Source organism: Eschrichtius robustus, chromosome X (genome assembly GCF_028021215.1).
Source record: "Eschrichtius robustus isolate mEscRob2 chromosome X, mEscRob2.pri, whole genome shotgun sequence".
In the NCBI taxonomy this organism is placed as follows: Eukaryota; Metazoa; Chordata; class Mammalia; order Artiodactyla; family Eschrichtiidae; genus Eschrichtius; species Eschrichtius robustus.
Window position 1 is genome coordinate 95156846 of NC_090845.1, and position 18965 is coordinate 95175810.

Below are 18965 nucleotides of genomic sequence, written 5' to 3' on the forward strand. Positions count from 1 at the left end.
CAGGGGCGGGGGCAGGAATCATTTTTACCCTATGATATATTCCATTGCTTTTTTCCTACAGTATGTTAAGAAAATATCCAAACTGAAAAGGGTTAATGAAAACTTCACAACCTACTATTTAACAGTCATATTATTGAAGACTATAGAAGTTTCTACTGTTAGAGAACAACTCTGTACCTTCCCTATGGCTTGGCCCTGCCCGAAGTGAGAAGCACAGTGACGAGGAGAAAGCAAGTCATAAATAGCAGTCCTGAGTTCCAGTCTCATGGCAGCATAGGGGCAGTCATACCTTTTAGTGCTTCAAATATTCCCGATATTTAAGAAAATTTCTGTTGTAAAGACTAACAAAATAATATTGATAAGGTGCTAGAAGATGAACAAGTAAATCCCAAGACTAAACTTATACTAAAAATTTACCCTAGGAAACAATGAACTAGAAGGCTTACCTAATGGCACAAACTTCTAATACTTATTTTTATATGTGGCCAACATGTGCTAGGCCTATGGGGCTGCACAGGATTTCAATATTCCTAAACTTAAGGAAAGAAACAATGCTTATCTATATGTAATGTTACCTTACATTTGTATAGCACATTATGCTTTTCAAAGAGTTTTCATGTCTGTTATTTCACTTACACAATTCCCAACATAATGTGAATATATAATCCATAAAAAAGCATTTGTCAGATGATCACCTCAAAAAAGTAAAAAAAAAAAAAAAAAAAAGATCGACAGACTTGACATGACAGTTATAATGCTGAAAAATGGGAGATATGTGCAACATACAATTCTATCAACCCAAAATGGTGTTTCTCCTTCTGAATTCCATGCCAGGCCTTAGGAAAAACAAAAACATTATAACCATACTAATTTATTTTACAGGAAAACAAACCCTGAGGCTTATTACTGAAGAGAGTCTATGTTTTTTTACCCACCTGGAAAACTGAAAAACACTGGAATCCAGAGGCTTAAGTTGAAGAGAAGGTGTTCTGCTTTCTTCTCCAACAGATGAAAGCCGGCTAGGGCTATCAATTCCCTCATATTCAATCGTCTTATTATTCAAGTCATCCATATCTTGAATAGAAGGGATCTTGAGCGGATTAGTGAATACCTAGCAAAGAAAGAAATAACTCATAAAAAATCCCAATTTCAAACTAAATACCAAAGGATGAGTCAATCCTTCTGATGCTAGGAAAGAACACTTGGCCAAATAAAAACAAACTGTTTCCTACACAAAACAAACAGCGCGCAGTAATGTACACTAGAACACTGACCCCGGGCACGTTCAGTTATAACCTTATCAACTGGACACCAACAGACCTCCCCAACTCACTTATTGGCTCCTAGAGTCATCCCACCCGCAACACAAACCCAGGCCCCCTAGTCACTGTCTAATTCTCTCTTGTGACCCAGTTTAAGGCTGGGTTTTCACTCCTATGAGCTCTGTGATGAGGGCAGGGATGGAGGGAATAAGCACTGCAGCAAGGGTCTGTGCTGGTCTTGGAGAAATGCATGCGAGAGACTAATATATATTCGTATTGCACACACACAGAGACATGCATCTGGGATCTTGTGGGAGAGCCAGCTTATGAAGATAGTATGAATGATGAAGGTGAAGGAGTATAAAGGGGAGGTAAACTGAATGAGGACAGGGCGGTCCCAGGAAATCTCCCAATCTCTAGATCAGACTATTAAGCCAAGACATGAGGGTATGCAACCTGTTTATCAATACACCTGGGTCTTGGTAGGATATCAGAGGAAGAATTAGTATTTAATTGCCTCTATCCTCACCAGTCTGACCTACCCTGACTGAGTGGGTGGAAGGTGAATCTAACATGCTACTAGCAGATATCTCTGGGAAAGAGGGTCAAGAGGAAAAGCATGCAGAAAGGCAAGGTTGGGTGGGGAAGATATATGGGTGCTATGGTGGCTGTCAGGAAAGGAGTGTCCCTGAAAGGACGGCCAACCTTATTGCACCCTTCAGCGTCCGGAGCTGGGCAACCATGTCCGAGAGACAGTGCTCCTGAAAATTCAAAACAGCAGAGTCTTTATAAAGCCAGCCAGCCTGAAAGCAGGGATGGGGAGGGGCACAAAGAACCACCCCTTCTTCCCAAGAGGAAGGAGAAAGGAATCACCCCTGAATCCTGGAAGAAAGGAGACTGAGGAAAACCAGACACTCAACAGGAGCAGCCTGTATGAGGATGGAACATAACCCTGAATATTCTGTGACACCGAATGTGACATTCACACTGTCCAGAATCAGTACTGAATCCAAATCTGGGCAATAAATGATTTGGCTTTTCTATTTTTGGTGATCTGAACATCAGTAACAGCAGATCAAAGCAAAATCAAAAGATCCAGTGAAAAAAAAGACCACCAGGACAACTGGCTTGTTATTTCTATGCAGCTTTCAAGAGTGCTGCTTCCTTCAACCTATGTCCTCTGTTGGGGAAAATTTTGTGTAAGAAAAGCAAGAGGGTGGACTGTCTCTCACCTGGTGGCTCTCACTTTCCACTGGTACCTTCTTCTTCTCAACAGTTTGATCTCTAGGAGAAGATAAAAGGGCTATTTAGTTCACTCATGAAATTTCTCAGTCTGAAATGGATTACCAATTATAGACTTAGGTTATAATGTTCCTTCTAAACTAGAAATAGTGTGAGCCTTGTTGAGTAACTAAGTGTTCCTTCCTGAACTCTGCTACTGAAGAGAGATTTCAAATGCCCTATCAAAAGGTGGGGGGAAGAGGGAGAGAGGTTAAAGTCAATCACTAGTTGAGACATTCAGGAGATGATTAGGAAGAATAAAGAACTGGAAGACCAGAGAGGTGAATAGGGAAATCATTTTAAGAAAATCATCTCTCTTCTCAAAATTCCCCTGTCCTATTAGGAAGGGTCAGGCTCCTCTACTGTATGATATAGAGCACCACCTTGGGTATACTCAACTGTTTCTTAGCTTTGCTCAAGTACAGGTCTTCATCAATGAGTTCTTGTTCCTCTGGAACAGAGCACCTCCTGCAGTACAGAGAAGAAATCATCTTTCAGAAACAAAATGTGCCCTTCACTGTTACCCTTTACTTTCCTCACGACTATGACAAGGCAGGTTAACCACCCTCTAACATTACAGAGTTCAGATTCCACCCACATTATAAAACCTGTGTGCAGGATAACATGTAGCGATTCTCTTTTCAAGGCATATCATATCATTATTTTTGGTGTACATATCACCATTCTCCCAAGACACTCAAAGTACTAAAGCATAATTCTCTAGTTTTACACGGTGAAGTTCAAGCACAAGAGAGACTTGCTTGAGGTTCCATACAAAGAGAATATTGCTGAGACTAGAACCGAGGTCTTTTGCCTCATGTACTAAGAAAGTAATTCCCAAGGTGCCGTCTAGAAGCAGGAGCATCCCTAGACTATGTGATGACGCCTGAAGAGGAAAATCAGAGGCTATGATAGAGAGCAGCAAGAAGAGACTAGCAGCTGACATTGTAAAAGGAACAGAACAGAGACTAGCAAAGAGGAGAAAAAGAATTCTATAAATGAAAAGACTAGATGTAAAGCACGAGGAAGAGAATTTTAGGAGTAAAAGCTGAAAGGAGTGCTAGAAAATGTATTCAATGGACAAAAGCAATCCTAGAAATAAACAAAAATTAATAATAATTGGAAACCCTATGTTACACCCATTTTATTAGGGCACAAAGTGTCCTGGAAGGCTATGTCTCCTGGACTAAGTATAAACTGATAGCATATACAGGATTCAAAAATGAGACTTCTAAGCACTCAGTCCTACATTTTAATCACACAACCCTAAGAGATGCTTAGGCACATCTGGAGACTACGGGGAAACGCTTGCTCATTACAGATCTGGACTTCATTTATTTAATTTCCTCCATTTTAAACATTTTTTTCTAAAAAGCATACTCTGGTTTAGTACCTTTTTTCTATCAGCATTTATTCTGCAGAAAAAAGTTAAGAAAGTCACAGCTGAATTGAAGCAAACTGAGTTATTATTATCAACCTATGTGACTAAGTCATATAAAAAATATCTGTCAAATTGAAATGAATACCCATGGATATGACAGGCACTATCTAGATGTTAGCTGCTTCAAGAAACACATGGTATATTAGAAAGACAAACGTGTAAACAACCTGCATTGAATGTACAATAGGTACTACAACAGATGCAAGTATAGGAAGCATATGAAGAAAACTGTCAACTCAACCTGAAATGTAAATCCCTTGTTCTCAAGTAATTTATAATCTCTTGAAGAGCCCAAGTATATATATATGAAAAACATCCAAAAAATTCAAACAGTACGTGAACAAATGTGAAGAATTAAATACCACAGGAAGCCAGAGTAAAATAACTGTAAACTACTGTCAACTGGAGAAGTATCACACAAAATACTTAAGCTTACCAGACGGATATGATTTAGATAGGCAGATGGAATACAGAAAGTCACTGTAAGCAAGTGGAATGACAGTATCAAGTCATGGAGAAGGGAATACGTATGGCATGTGTGGGGAAGAGTGAAGCCACAGGCCTGCTAAAGCAGGTTTGTGTTAAGATACAATGAATAGGTAGGGTGGGACCAGTTAGCATAGGGGCTTGAACGCCAGGGTGAAGAGTGTGGACTTGAGATGAAAAGTGTTTTAGGACACAGAGACAAATCAGGAGTGCTCTCTGACATAATACTGAGTCTTAACCTTACCTGTACTTTGGATGGGAATTATAGTAACAAAACCATCTTGCAGGTAACGTAGATGGATCAACCTTGCCAGGAAGCTTCCTCCATTTAAGACACTCATCACACTGTACCCATGTCTGGTCAGGAATCTTCCTGAATGAAGGAAAACAGAAGTATGACTGTGTATATCCTAGCTCTGTACTCTGTCTTACATTAGAAAGGCATACCCTAAAAGTGAAAGAGCATGATTTTATATATGAAATGTGTTAGAAATGTTATCATCCAGGTGTCTAAAATGTATATATCTTGAACTTCACAGATAAAATAATGATAGGACTAGACCAGATATGGATATGAAAAATAGTAGCAAGTTTTAACATGGTGAGCTACCATATTACAGAGGTCAATAGTACTTACCTTGGAATCTTATCCTTAAGCAAACAAAAGGATAACTTTAAAATTTATTAATCAGCAAAAAGTTTTATATATATTACAATATTACTAAAAAATAAGACCGATAGAATCATTTTATTTGCTTCTATCCAATCCTGTGATAGATTTGAAATGCATTTGTGAGAGTCATTGAAGCACCATCATTAAAATGACTCCCCCATTTCCCTGCAGGCTCCCTAGTCCTCCCTTTTTTTTTCCTTTCAAGAAGTCTTTGTTCATACTTAAATCAAAATCAATATTAGGTTGATATTCCCAAAGTTAACCTTAAAAAGTAACATAAATTTGATTAAATTTCATAACTAGAAATGGTGGCTCCAGTTCAACAACTGGGTTAAGTTATGAAGAGAAAATTCTTCCAGAGTTCTACTCTTAAAACACATGCCCATTCCCATCTCCTCTAGGAAGTGTAACCCAGTCACCTACACCTTAGAGTAAATTTGTTTCTCTGTAAGAGGAGATGATCACTGTATAAGAGAAGTAGTCAGCATCTAATATGTGAAAGTCAGACCAGAGTGGGAAGGGGGAAGGCTGGAGAAAAGACAGAAAGAGGGTAGAGACACCTAGGGCCAATTTGAAAAACATGTAAGTTACACTAAAAGATTTTGTGTATGTTACATTTACACTGCTCTTATACCAGACATTTCAATAGAGTGGTATGACTCTTGTATGTCTTAGTTCAATATTTCTCTTATCTTTTTAAATGGTGTTTTTTTTCTAGTTATAAAAGCAATATAAGCTCATATAGAAAATACAGAAAGATATAAAAAAGAAAGTAAAAGGTGCCCATAAGTCTACCACTCAAATACAATGCCCTCTTCTTGTTCAAAACTCTGTTTTAACAAAGAGTATTCATACACATTCTTGGATATATAGCTTCCTATCTCCTAGCTACAGGCTGCTCCAGCCTTGCAACCTCTAAACTCTAAGCTCAGGCCTGACCTCTGGTGTCTAAATATTTCTGTACAGTCACTGTTTTATTTAGAGCCAGAGAAAGGAGTTTCAGCCGTAGTGGAAGGGGAGAGGAAAGGTCATATTAGCTTTGGTTTTACATGCACACACACAGAAGAGTCTCATGCAGAAGCGTGCCAATATTACTCTCTTGGGGACAAGCATTAGAGACAGTAACTCCCTGCCTCAGGTTACATGCAGACCATAGTAGATCCTCCCATCCAGGCAGATAGGAGAGACTTTTAGCTTGTGCTTGCAATAAGTAGGTAGTTGAAGGGTCTATACCATATTCTCATTGCATCCTTCCAGAAGAGTGTCGTGGTTGAGAACCTGGGTTTGGGGGCCTGACTGCCTATATTTGAACATAAGTGGATCTACCACTTTCTACTTATCCAATCTTGAACAAGTTACTTAAGCTCTCAGTGTATCAGTGCCTACATTTGTAAAGAAGTAATAATATCATCTGTCTATCTCATAGGGTTGTTGTGATGATTAAATAAATACATGTAAAGAACGTAGACCAGTGTCCGGCATGTAAGTACTCAATAGATAATCATCATTCTGCCTCCAGAAAAGGTTGTATAACATACATAAACACACTCCAGCAATATACGAACATCTGTTTCATTGCATTAATCACTGCTTATTTAAAAGGCAAAAAAAGGCATCTCAATTTTCATTTCTTTGAAAACCATGGATGTTGGACAGGAGTAGAGATCTTTAGAATAAGATATAGTGATATTCATACAGCAATCATGTTGCATTTAAAACAAAACTTTATATCAAACATTTGTCTGATGATTTCCATTTTTAAAAAAACATGGGTGCCTACCCCAAAATGAACCTCTAATCTTTGTCTTGATGGTATAATTGACTGTATACATGTTGTTACACATCCTATCCTCTATATTATGCTCCTTTCCTGGCCTACTAAGGCATTTCATCCTGATCCACCATTCTGTGTGTAATTTCCTGTCTTAGATTCAATAAATTTTACATTTTTTTCTGACATGCTGGGTTCTCTACTTCTAGTCTCAAATTTCTTGGCACAGTTCCAACAATGTTCGCTAGTAATAAAGAGAAGGGAAGTTGGCTAATATTTCTGAATGCCTAAATGCCTACTATATGCCAGGTACTGTGCAAAAAAGGTTATGTCATCTAACTTAATATACTCAGAGAGGTGAAGTGACTTACTTAACCTAAGCTCAACCAACTATTAAGAAGAAGATCTAATAGACTTGTGGTTGCCAAGGGGGAGTGGGTAGGGGAGGGAAAGAATGGGAGTTTGGGATTATCAGAGGCAAACTACTATATATAGGATGGATAAACAACAAGGTCCTACTGTATAGCACAGGGAACTATATTCAATGTCTTGTGACAAACCATAATGGAAAAGAATATGAAAAAGAATATACATATGTATAACTCAGTCACTTTGCTGTACAGAAGAGATTAACACAACATTTTAAATCAACTATACTTCAATAAAATCTAAAAACAAAGACTAATAGACATTTATCCATGATTTAATTTCATGATTTTTGCCTAATTATTTGAAAGTAGAGAATACACTAGTGATTTATTTAGGTTTTTAAGTAATATTCATAATTTTTATAGAACTTATGACCTGAAAGCAATTGTAATACATTAGATAGTACATTGATACAATAAAAGTTTCAAGTTGTTTATTAAAAAAAAAAGAAGAAGCAGATCTAGATTTTCAACCCAGGAATGGCTGATTTAAATGGTCATCATCTTCTACTATATCATGCTGCCTGCAGGATAAACTGACAGTACTAAACTCTTCATATTTATGATCCAAATCACAGAAGTGTTAAACCAGAATGACGAGGTCTAGAGAATGATGAAATTAGTACCCGTGATTTCTTATTTTTAGTTAATTAAACTTCCTTATGTGAAAAGCACCATCTTATCCCATTCCTTCCATTTGCTCCATAGACATTACCCCTAATACTTTTATATTCTAAATTTACTACTCACAGTATTGGCCTGACTATGGCTGAGGTCTCAAAATTCTCTTGGGAGGTCTTTTCCTTCCAATAAGCATTGAGCTTCTGGGCAAGGGCATTTATTGTCAACCTGAAGGAAAAAGAAAGAAACATGTCAATGTTGAGAATTTGTTGAATAATTTTGCAATCTTTAAGATGCTCCCATTTAACAGAAACCAGCAATTTAGAATATTCAGCATAGGTCTGAACATCTACACGTTCAGAAACTAGGATGGGAATGTACTGCCTTTGTAACTTACATGTCAAAATGACAAAGTCAGTTGAAAAGGTAAGATGGTCACAAGTCCTAAAAAGTACTGTGTTCTCCAAATTTTAGAATCACGGCGAGGGGAGCTGACATTAGAGACAATGATAGAAGACTAAATTGCAGATAAGTTGTTGGGGAGTTATTCAATGGTCAGATGACTACAGGTAAACAATTGAGGACCAAGTTGAAAGGCAGAGGATCAAATACTGCACCCTATCTATTACAAATCAAACACTAACTTAAAAATGTCTATATAGTTCTTCTTTATCTAAATGCTGATCACAGCAGTTATAGCAGCAACAGGCAACAAAGTCTCCTTCAACCTTCCACTATATAGCTGTTAGTGGAGGCTATGCCCCAATTATGGCTCTTGCCCTTTCTTCTTTATCTCTCTTCCCAAATGAACAACAGCAGACCCAGGGTTAAACAATATAATGTGTAGAAAACCTGAATTTTACTTTTAAAAACTGCCAATTTCTAGTGACTAATTCCTATTTAATTCTACAACCCAGGATTACAACTTAATGTAGAGCTGTATACACCTGAAACACTACAAATTTAGTTTTTAGATCTCTTGACTCCCCGGATAATTCCCCAAAGGTTTTGTAGACCCCTTCTCTCCTTAAGAGGAATTCTTCCTTAACTCCACCTTACTCATATTAAATTAGATTCTGACTACACAGAGAAGATTAAATCATATATGAGTTCCCCTATAAACTCTTATTCCCCTCCAACCTACCAGTGTTCCTACCTCTATGTTTATATCCTTCCCTAAAGTCACAGATGAAGAACTATTTCTTGTTTTCTCTTAAAATTTTACTTTAAATCTACTTTTTAAAAAAGATTACATGGGATTCTGGAAAGGTGGTAGAGTAGGAAGCACCAGGAATCTGCCTCCCGTCTAGACAACAATTACACTGGCAGAATCTGTCTAATGTAACTATTTGGAACTCTGGAGTCTACTGAAGACTTGTAATTTCCAGGGGAATGCCTGGATGATAGATTGGCGAATTTCAGCTCTTAGCTACCCATCTCCTACCCCAGCCCTGTGACAGGCAGCTGTGCGCACATTTCAAGACCAGCTTGCAGGAGCCAGGGTAGGCAAAAAAGACCTTGTCCTCCAAATATTGGGGATCTGTGCTCTGATCTCTGTTTGCTGCTCCTGATCACAGGATAATGTAATCCCATGGTAACCACAAGGGAAAGAGCTATAAAATATACACAAAAGGAAATGAGAAGAATTTAAATGTTTCACTACAAAAAATCAGCTAAACATAAAAGACCATAGTAATACAGGAAATGAAGGACAAAATATCTATAAGGCATATAGAAAACAAATAGCAAAATGACAGTAGTCCTTTCTTATCAGTAATTGCTTTAAATGTAAATGGATTAAACTCTCCAATCAAAAGACACAGAGAGATGGGTAAAATTAAAAAATGACCTAAATATATGCTGTCTACAGGAGACTAACTTTAGATACAAAGACACAAAGAGGGTGAAAGTGAAAGGATGGAAAAGGATATTCCATGTAAACAGTAACCAAAAGAGAGCAAGGGTAGCTATACAAATATCAGACAAAATAGACTATAAATCACAGGAGCTAAAATGGTGAAGCAATCCAAGTGTTCACTGATAAATGAATGGATAAGCAAACTGTAGTATATACATACAATAGAATATTATTCAGCCTTAAAAAAGGAAGGATATTCTGACATATGTACATCATAGATGAAACTTGAGTACATTACATTAAGTGAAATAAGCCAGTCACAAAAAGACAAATACTGTATAATTTCACTTATATGAGGTACTTAGAGTAGTCAAATTCATAGAGACAGAAAGTAGAATGGTGGTTGCCAGGGGCTAGGAGGAGGTGGGAATGAGGAGTTATTGTTTAATAGGTATAGAATTTCAGTTTTGCTAGATGAAAAGAGTTCTGGAGTTGGATGGTGGTGATGGTTGCATAACAATATGAATGTACTTAGTATCACCGAACTGTACACTTAAAAATGGTTAAGATGGTAAATTTTATGTGTATTTTACCACAAAAAAAAATTGAAAAATAAAGGAAGCAGATTATGTGGTTACCAGGGGTTGGAGAGGAGGGGAAATGGGGAGTGACTTCTAAGGACAAGGTGTTTCTTTTTGAGGTGAAGAAAATGTTTTGGAATTAGATAGTGGTGATGGTTGTACAACTTTGTGAATATATACAACTTTGTGAACTTTGTGAATTCAACTTTGTGAATATACAACTTTGTGAATATACAACTTTGTGAATATAGTGGTGACATTTATGGCATGTGAATTATATCTCAATTTAAAAGATAAAAATAAACCTCTGTTCTCATGTACTCAGGCAACAAATATTGAGGCGAAATTTACATAGAGTAAAATTTATCTTTTTAACATGTAGTTCTATCGGTTTTAACAAATGCATACAGTCATGTAACCACCACCTCAATCAAGACACCATTCTCATGTATTTTGAAACCCCATTCCTTCTTGCAAAAACCTGGCTTGACTCCACTGTTCTAGTAATCTCTTTCCTTTTACTTCCCCAATCCTGGTATGTGGTCTATACCCACTATCTCCTCTTCATTCTCCTGTCTTAATCTCGTGCAATCTAGTTTCCACCATTGCCACTACACAAAACTGTTCCTTCCCCCAACCTCATTATTCTATCAACGATCCTGTCAATATGCCAGTCTACTAAATTTGAGGCTTTGAAGTGATCTTTGATTCTTTCCTCTCCTTTATTTCCCTTATCCCATTATTAATTTAACACCAAATTTTTTGATCTTTTTTTCAGTATCTGTCACATACTTCCTTTCTCACAGCTACTCTTATTTCACACCTTCACGCCACACCTAGATTACTCAAATAGCATATAATCCTTCTTTCAATCTATCCTGCACCCTGTTTCCAGATTTATCAACTGATATAATTCATATAGAGCACTTTATAAGCCATAAAGCAGTATATAAGTGTAATGTACTATATTCTTAAGATAGAACTGTTCCAAGTCACCCCTCTACTCCAGAATACACAACGAATTCTCATTGCCTAAAGCATCAACTACTCTATCCAATGTCCCCCTAAGACAGAAGTTCTCAGACTATCTCGGTTCATGGTACCCTTAGTGTCCCAAGTTTTTCATGGCACCTTTAGGTCTAAAGAAATATGTACTGGTTCCAATTACTATTAAATGGTTATGTCCAAACAACTTAATAAGTATTTATGTACTAAAATTTAGTGCCCATTTGAAAAAAAATATATATATATATATTTTAAAAATATTTCTGTTTCAATCTTAAATAGCCACAATTACTTATAATGGAATGGGTATGCCTGTTGGGTATTGTACAACTACTCAAACCTTGGAGTCAAACTGGACACAACTTCCCTCATTCCTTATTCAACATTGATTTTTGGTATTACTTGCTTTTTATCACAGCAATCACAAAAAACCCAGATTCACAAAGATATGATATAATCAAGAGGAATGTAAACATTTTTGTACCTGAAAGTGGGGTGCTACCCTAACAAATACCTAAAAATGTGGAAGTGGCTTTAGAATTGGACAGTGGGCAGAGGGTGGAAGAATTGGAGGAGCATTATAGAAATTGCCTGGATTGCCTTGAATAGACTGTTAGTACAAATATGGATGTTAAACACCCCACTGGTGAGGGCTCAGAAGGGCAGAGCATGGTCGAGAAAACACAAATTTCCTCAGAGTATATCTAAATAATTGTGAACGGACTGTTAGTAGAATTATGGATGTTAAAATTGTTGCTGGTGAAGGCTCAGAAGGAAATGAGGAACATGTTATTGGAAAACTTGAGGGAAGGTGATCCCCGTCACATAGTGACAGAAAGCTTAGCAGAATTATGTCCCCCAGTTATGTGGAAAGCAGAACTTGTAAATGATAAAATTGGACGTTTAGCTGAGGAGACTTCCAAACAGGCTGTTGAAAGTGTGGCCTGGTGGCTGCTTGCTGCTTATATAAAATGTGAGAGGAAAGAAATAAATTGAGGGAAGAACTGTCGAACAAAAAGGAACCAGGACTTAATGATTTTGGAAATTCTCAGTTTATCCAGACTGCAAAAGATGCTAAAATTTAGAAAGATGCTCTAGAGAAAAAGCCAAGGCAGTGGCTGGACAACCTTTTGCTAACATCTCAGGAAGATCAAAAGGTCAACGTATTCAGTCACACAAAAAGCTCTCCGAAAAGATTAAACACGTGAATCAGATCTCCACCACCATCTCAGCAGAAGCCAAGAATAGAAATAGGATTATCTAGGAAAGACCTGTCAAGAGTCTCTTGTCTGACGGAGTGAATATCCATGATATATACTTGAAACCCACAAGGTTCTCGAGAATGGTATACAAGGACAAAACTGCTATATTGGACTGAAAGGAACAGAGAGAGTATAAATGAAAGAAGGCAGTTAGACCCCCAAAACTCTACAGTTAAGAAACAGGCTGATGAAACTACTCAGCTACAAATACATGCTACCCTTCAAGAAAAAGGAAAAATGAGTCTGTGGGTGGAGCCATGAGGACAGAGAACAGAGCCTTAAATCCAGAGGGTGGAGCTGAAAGCCCCAGAAGAGTATTCCCAGGCCTTGAAATTTAGTGGAGTTAGCTTGGAAATTGCTTGGAATCTGTGATTCCTTTTTCCTTCATTTTTTCTCCCTGTTTGAACTGGAACATCTATAACTGGTATCCTATGCCTGTCCCACCATTATATTTTGGGAGTAAATACAAAAAAAAAAAAAAAAAAAAAAGACACACATCTGCAGATGGAGAGGAATTTTACTCCAAGATGCATCAGACTCAGAGTATCATCCATACCTGATTTAGATGAGGAGATTTGGGAATTTTGAGCTGATGACATTAAGAGTTTAGACTGAGCTGCTGTAAGAGTTGAGACTTTTGGGGATGTTGGAATGGGGTAAATGTATTTTGCATGTGTGATGTAAGTGGATCTTAAGGGGCCAGAGGGCAGACTGTAGTAGCAGAATAATGGTCCTCCAAAGATGTCTATGTCCTAATCCCTGAAACCTGTGAATATATTAGATTACATGTCAAGGGGGAAATCAGGTTGCAAATGGAATTAAGGTTACTCATCAGCTGACCTTAAGATAGGGAGATTACCTTGAATTACCAACGTAATCATTAAGGGTCCTTAAAAGTGGAAGAGTGAGGCAGAAGAGTCAGAATCAGAGAAGGAGAGTGATGACAGAAGCAAGGTCATCAGAGTGTTATGATGCGATGATCCAACCCACCACTGATGGCTTTGAATATGGATGGAGGAAGGCGGCCATGGGCCAAGGAATACTGGCAGCCTCTAAAAGTTGGAAAAGCCAAGGAAACGGATTCTCCCTTAGAGCCTCCAGAAATAAATGCAGCCTTGCCAACACCTTGATCTTAGCCCAGTGAGATCTATGATGGACTTCTAACCTACAGAACTCTAAGACAATATACCAGTGTTGTCTTAAGGCACTAAGTTTGTGGTAATTTGTTACGAGAGCAACAGAAAACAATTTCTATTGCATATAGGCAAGAGTCAATATCACTGTATCCCCTCGAAAACTGTAAACATCCTGTGGCTCCTCTGTGAGTTATGTGCACCTTGGCACACAGTTTGGGAACTGTGGCTCCAGGACAGGGGTCAGCAAATTACAGCCTGTGGGGCAAATCCGGGCCACCGCGTGTTTTCGTAAACAAAATTGTATTGGACACAGACACCGTTCATTCCTTTACTTATTGTCTACGGCTGCTTTCCTACTACAGCAGAATTGAGTAGTAGTGACAGAGACCATACGGCCCACAAAGCTTAAAATATTTCCTGCCCCTTCACAGAAAAATTTGCCAACCCCTGCCCTAGGACGGGGCCATACTCTATCCATCTGACTTCACTCCCCTTCACTCTACTTACATCCCCTTATCCCCACTCCCCATATTCTTCCCACTCTGAGTTGCTGTCACTTAGCTCACGCTATAATTCCATCCTGGAATTCCTTTCCCTCCCTTTTCTAAACCTGTATCCTTTAGGCAAATCTCAAGTCATACCTTCTACCTAAAACCTTCCCTATCTGTTCTATCAGGGAATGTTTCCTATACCATACCACTTAGTTTTGATTGATCAAACAGCAAGTTTATTGCTCTCTAAACTGTTTCGTGTCTGTGACGATCCGTCATTACAATTACACTGTGAGCTCCTCAAAGACAGCAAGCATGTCTCGAATTTCTCTGGAAAACTCCACAAAATCTAGCCACTGTGCCACGTACCAGTGAGGTGTGTTCACTTAGTATGCGTTGACTGCATTTCTTTAGCTGAAATTCACTCTAAAAATGTTATAAGTTTGAGCCCTGATAGTTGTAGCTGAAATGTGATATCTACAACTATTAAAAGTGATATTACAAATGATTTATTTGTAGACATTCCAGCAGTATGATGGCTGGTATCTCTTATAGCGGTTTTGAAATGTATAATAAATACTCTTAGGATGAGTTTGTGATAGCAGGCAACCTTCTCTAATCGCCCTCTCAAATTCCCTTATATTTTAACTAAAGACTTTTTTCATTTAACATAAAATAAATTGAGTAAAAAGGGAAATGATGCCAGAATTGGGATGAGTTATGCAAATTTATTACCCTCAGAAGACTCTGCATGCAGGATAGTATACTAGTTTTCTGTTTTTAATAAAATGTGTGGCAGATATTAAGCTACTTAAGCCAGAAGTCCCATATGTTTAGCTGAATAAACCTACTCTCTATAGAATACCTCCATTTGGTTTCCCCTGCCATCACCTCAAACCCATCATACTGAAACGAAACATCACAAACCAAGCATCTAATACCTCTAAAATTTAAAAGCTAGATTGGGGGGCGGCAGAGGTGGCTTAAGAGGATGTTACATAATTTTTAATATCTAACATTTGGATTTCACACATCTTAACTATTCGGTTAATCGCCAGAAATTCTCTATTCCTTTCACTCAAGACAAATAGAATGACTTGGCTCTGAGACTTTTGTCAAACTGATGTCATTTCTAAACTTTCACTCTTGTGAGTCAAGTCCTAGTCAAAGATCTCCATTATGTGCCAGACTCATACTTAAAAGACCATTTTACTTAAACTAAGGGCAGGTAGTTATTATAATCATTGAGTAGCCCGAGTGACCAAGAACCAATTACCTTGAAATTAATCTGGGGTTGTCATCCAAATAGTTCTCTGTCAAATACTAAACCTAAAAGTCTTATGGTTTCATATAAATTAAGGTACAACATTTAACTAATTTTATTACAGTTTTGGACACAAAACAAAAGAGATTTGGGGAAATACTTTTCCCCTACTCTAAGAAAAGATTTGCTACTGAGATTTCTAGAAAAATGACACCAAATGTCCTCATGCCTTCTTTCTCCATCCTCCCAGAACACCCTTTGCCCTTTCAAATACTTCCCTGTGCTTAGAATGTCCTCCCCCTCTTCATCCACCTAGCAAACTCCAATTTTTCCTTGAAGTTTAAGCTCAAACATATTCTGCTCTGTGAATTCCTTTAGGCATATTTAAAGCTTCTTCCCATTTGGCATACATCCCCCATTAAAGCAATTATTTTATAGGTATTTAAGTTTCTTATTTACATATATCTCATCCCATTTGTTCATAGGCATCAAGGACTCTTTTTTATTTATTTATTTATTTATTTATTTATTTATTTATTTATTTATTTATTTATGGCTGTGTTGGGTCTTCGTTTCTGTGCGAGGGCTTTCTCTAGTTGCGGCAAGCGGGGGCCACTCTTCATCACGGTGTGCGGGCCTCTCACTATTGCGGCCTCTCTTGTTGCGGAGCACAGGCTCCAGACGCGCAGGCTCAGTAGTTGTGGCTCACGGGCCTAGCTGCTCCGCGGCATGTGGGATCCTCCCAGACCAGGGCTCGAACCCGTGTCCCCTGCCCTGGCAGGCAGACTTTCAACCACTGCGCCACCAGGGAAGCCTGGCATCAAGGATTCTTAACTTTCGTTCTTATGTCGCTAATACCTGGCACAGAGGAGATATCTCACAATACTCGATGAACGAAGGAATGTATGATCCATCCCTCCCCACAAGTTTTAAAACAAACTATTATATCCTGGCTTTAGCAACTCCCTTCTTTGTCTCCTAAAAATATCCTTGCTGGTTCAGCCTCAATGTCAAGTTCCTTTCTGATTCTTTATTGGTCTTACCTATTAAATCTAGATGCTTCCAGGAAAACACACGTTTTTCCTGCTGCTCCAATACTTTCCTCTCAATCTGTTCATTGGCTTCAAGGAAATCTTTTGGAACAAACTTCAAACTGCTGCTTTCCCCACAACATATTCAATAACTTCAGATCCACTCATCTCCTTTCATTAAGATCAATTCCAAGGCTCTTTGTTTTTCACCAAAGTATTTTACTAAACAACCCCTATGCTCTTTCCCTAATTTTTAAAGTTAAGGTTTATTTCAGTTGGGCTCCATACATCATGTATCAGTAAGCTTTTAATTTAAAAATCAAATCCTTTTATCTCTTATCTTGGAAAATAGATTTGAAAGGATTCTCAGTTAACTTATCTGGCTGGGTTTTAGAGATGATTTTAGAGGTTTCAGAGAACAGAATCGTATCTGAACAAACCATCAGAAACACCTCAGGTTGGGAGTGACTCACCGGTACTCCTTGGTGTACTCAAAGTCTTGTTTGTTGTAGGCAGGTTTTAAGAAATTGCACTCAATGACTCCAATTACTCCCACGCCTTCTCCATGAGTTGGCTTACAAGAAAAATATTAATTTCAACACTTACATTACTGTTGACTGCCTGGAGGCACTTCCTTTTGATTCTAAACAATAATAGAAAGGTTACATAACGTTCACGGGCAAGGAGAGGCCAGTAATATCTAGAGAAACACTGAGAATGTACTCCAATAGACTGCAAGTATTACAATGAACTGGAACCTCTGGCAAATTACAGGGCAGAGATTTTCAAACTGTGATCCATAGATTTCCTAGGATTTTCCAGGGATTAATAGCCATCTCTACTTCACCCACACTACCTCCACTTTCATCTGTTTTATATCATGGGACTGCCATAAGATTTCACTTGAACAAAGAATGACAATGCTAAAAAAAAATCAAGGTTATATATACTTCTGTTCTAGGGAACTAAAACCAAACTCCACCTGAAAAAAATTTAAGGATGCTATATAAATCACACTCCATTAAAATAAACCATTTTTATATATGTATGCCACCAAACAACCGCTAAAGAGAGTCAGACTTGCAGTATTATTAATTACAAGTTGATACAAGAGATTTTTGGATTTATAATCATTTTTGTATACTTTAATGGAAGGAACTGAGTCAGAGTGTAATTAGACTGGCAAACAAACAAGTTGTATAAAGATGATATAACAATGAAAAGCAATATAGGTTGAAAACTAGCTCTCCTGGGTCATATGTAACTTTGTCCTACTGTGTAATATAAAGCAGTTTATCATTCTTTGTGCTTTAGCAATCTTATCTGTAAAACAGGAATGAATGGGATACTTGCGGATATTACTACTTTAAGTTGTCATCAAAATTTTAAGATGATGGTAATATTTGTATAGTTCAGTTATAGAGTACTTTTGCATAATTTATCCCATTTAAATCTCTCAGCCCTGCAAATTGTAAGATAGGCAGAGCAAGTAAAATTACTATCGTTGTTTCCATTTTACAGGTAAGGAAATTGAGCCTCAGAGAAATTAAACAGTCTAGCCAAGATTACATGGCTTTTAGGTGGAAAAGCCAGGCCTCAAAACCTGGTCATAAACCACTACATTTTATACATCTTCCACGATGCCTTACTGTCTCCCCAAGAAAATGGAAAGAGCTACCTCAAACATTAATAAACTTATACGCATGGCAGAGTTGCTGGTGCTCTAATTCTACCTCTTATTAACAGCTACCTAGAAAATGCATTCGGTAAAACTCCTGGGTTGATTGACATCTATGAAGAATGAGAAGTAGAAAGAGCTTTTGAACACAAGACAGCTCAGTGGTAACATAGAATTCCAGGATCAGATTTAACAACTACCTCAAGATGAGTAAAAAGCCATTCATTAGTCTATCCCTTTTGCAAAATTTAAATCCTCTTTCTACTCTTTTCAGCCTTCTATGACAAAGAAACATTAACTACTCACCTTCACCTGGCATCCCACCTTCTCAAAAGACTTTATGAGGCGGTTGTTATGATACATCAGTACTCCAAACTGGTTATTATTCTTGCAAGAGAACCCAAAAGTTATTTTCACCTGCTTATTCTGAGAAGAAAATCATTAAGGAGACAAACACCAGGAGCTTTAGCACACAAAATTTTGCACTATATTACAGCAAAAAACATCAAACACCATTGTATGTAAACCGGTATAACCTTTCTAGAAGGCATTTTAAAAATTGGTAGCAATAGCTTTAAAAATATTCTTAACCTTTGAACAAGTAATTCTCTTTCAGGAATTTATCCCACAGAAACAGTCAGAGAAGACCATAAAGGTTTATGAGTTACAGAAATTTATCAGTGATTTATAATGGCT

General features: G+C 37.7%; 1 protein-coding gene across 2 annotated transcripts in view; it reads right to left on the bottom strand.

The window, feature by feature from the left end:
- MORC4 (MORC family CW-type zinc finger 4) overlaps window positions 1-18965 on the bottom strand; it is a 53870-nt gene that overhangs the window by 16146 nt on the left and 18759 nt on the right. For both annotated transcript variants that reach the window (XM_068532952.1, XM_068532950.1), the window contains exons 8-14: window positions 18576-18695; window positions 17065-17165; window positions 8093-8191; window positions 4715-4843; window positions 2943-3011; window positions 2495-2546; window positions 936-1111 (exon numbers count right to left, since the gene is read on the bottom strand). In XM_068532952.1, the coding sequence (XP_068389053.1) occupies window positions 936-1111; window positions 2495-2546; window positions 2943-3011; window positions 4715-4843; window positions 8093-8191; window positions 17065-17165; window positions 18576-18695 (746 nt within the window). The remainder of the gene's footprint in view (window positions 1-935; window positions 1112-2494; window positions 2547-2942; window positions 3012-4714; window positions 4844-8092; window positions 8192-17064; window positions 17166-18575; window positions 18696-18965) is intronic.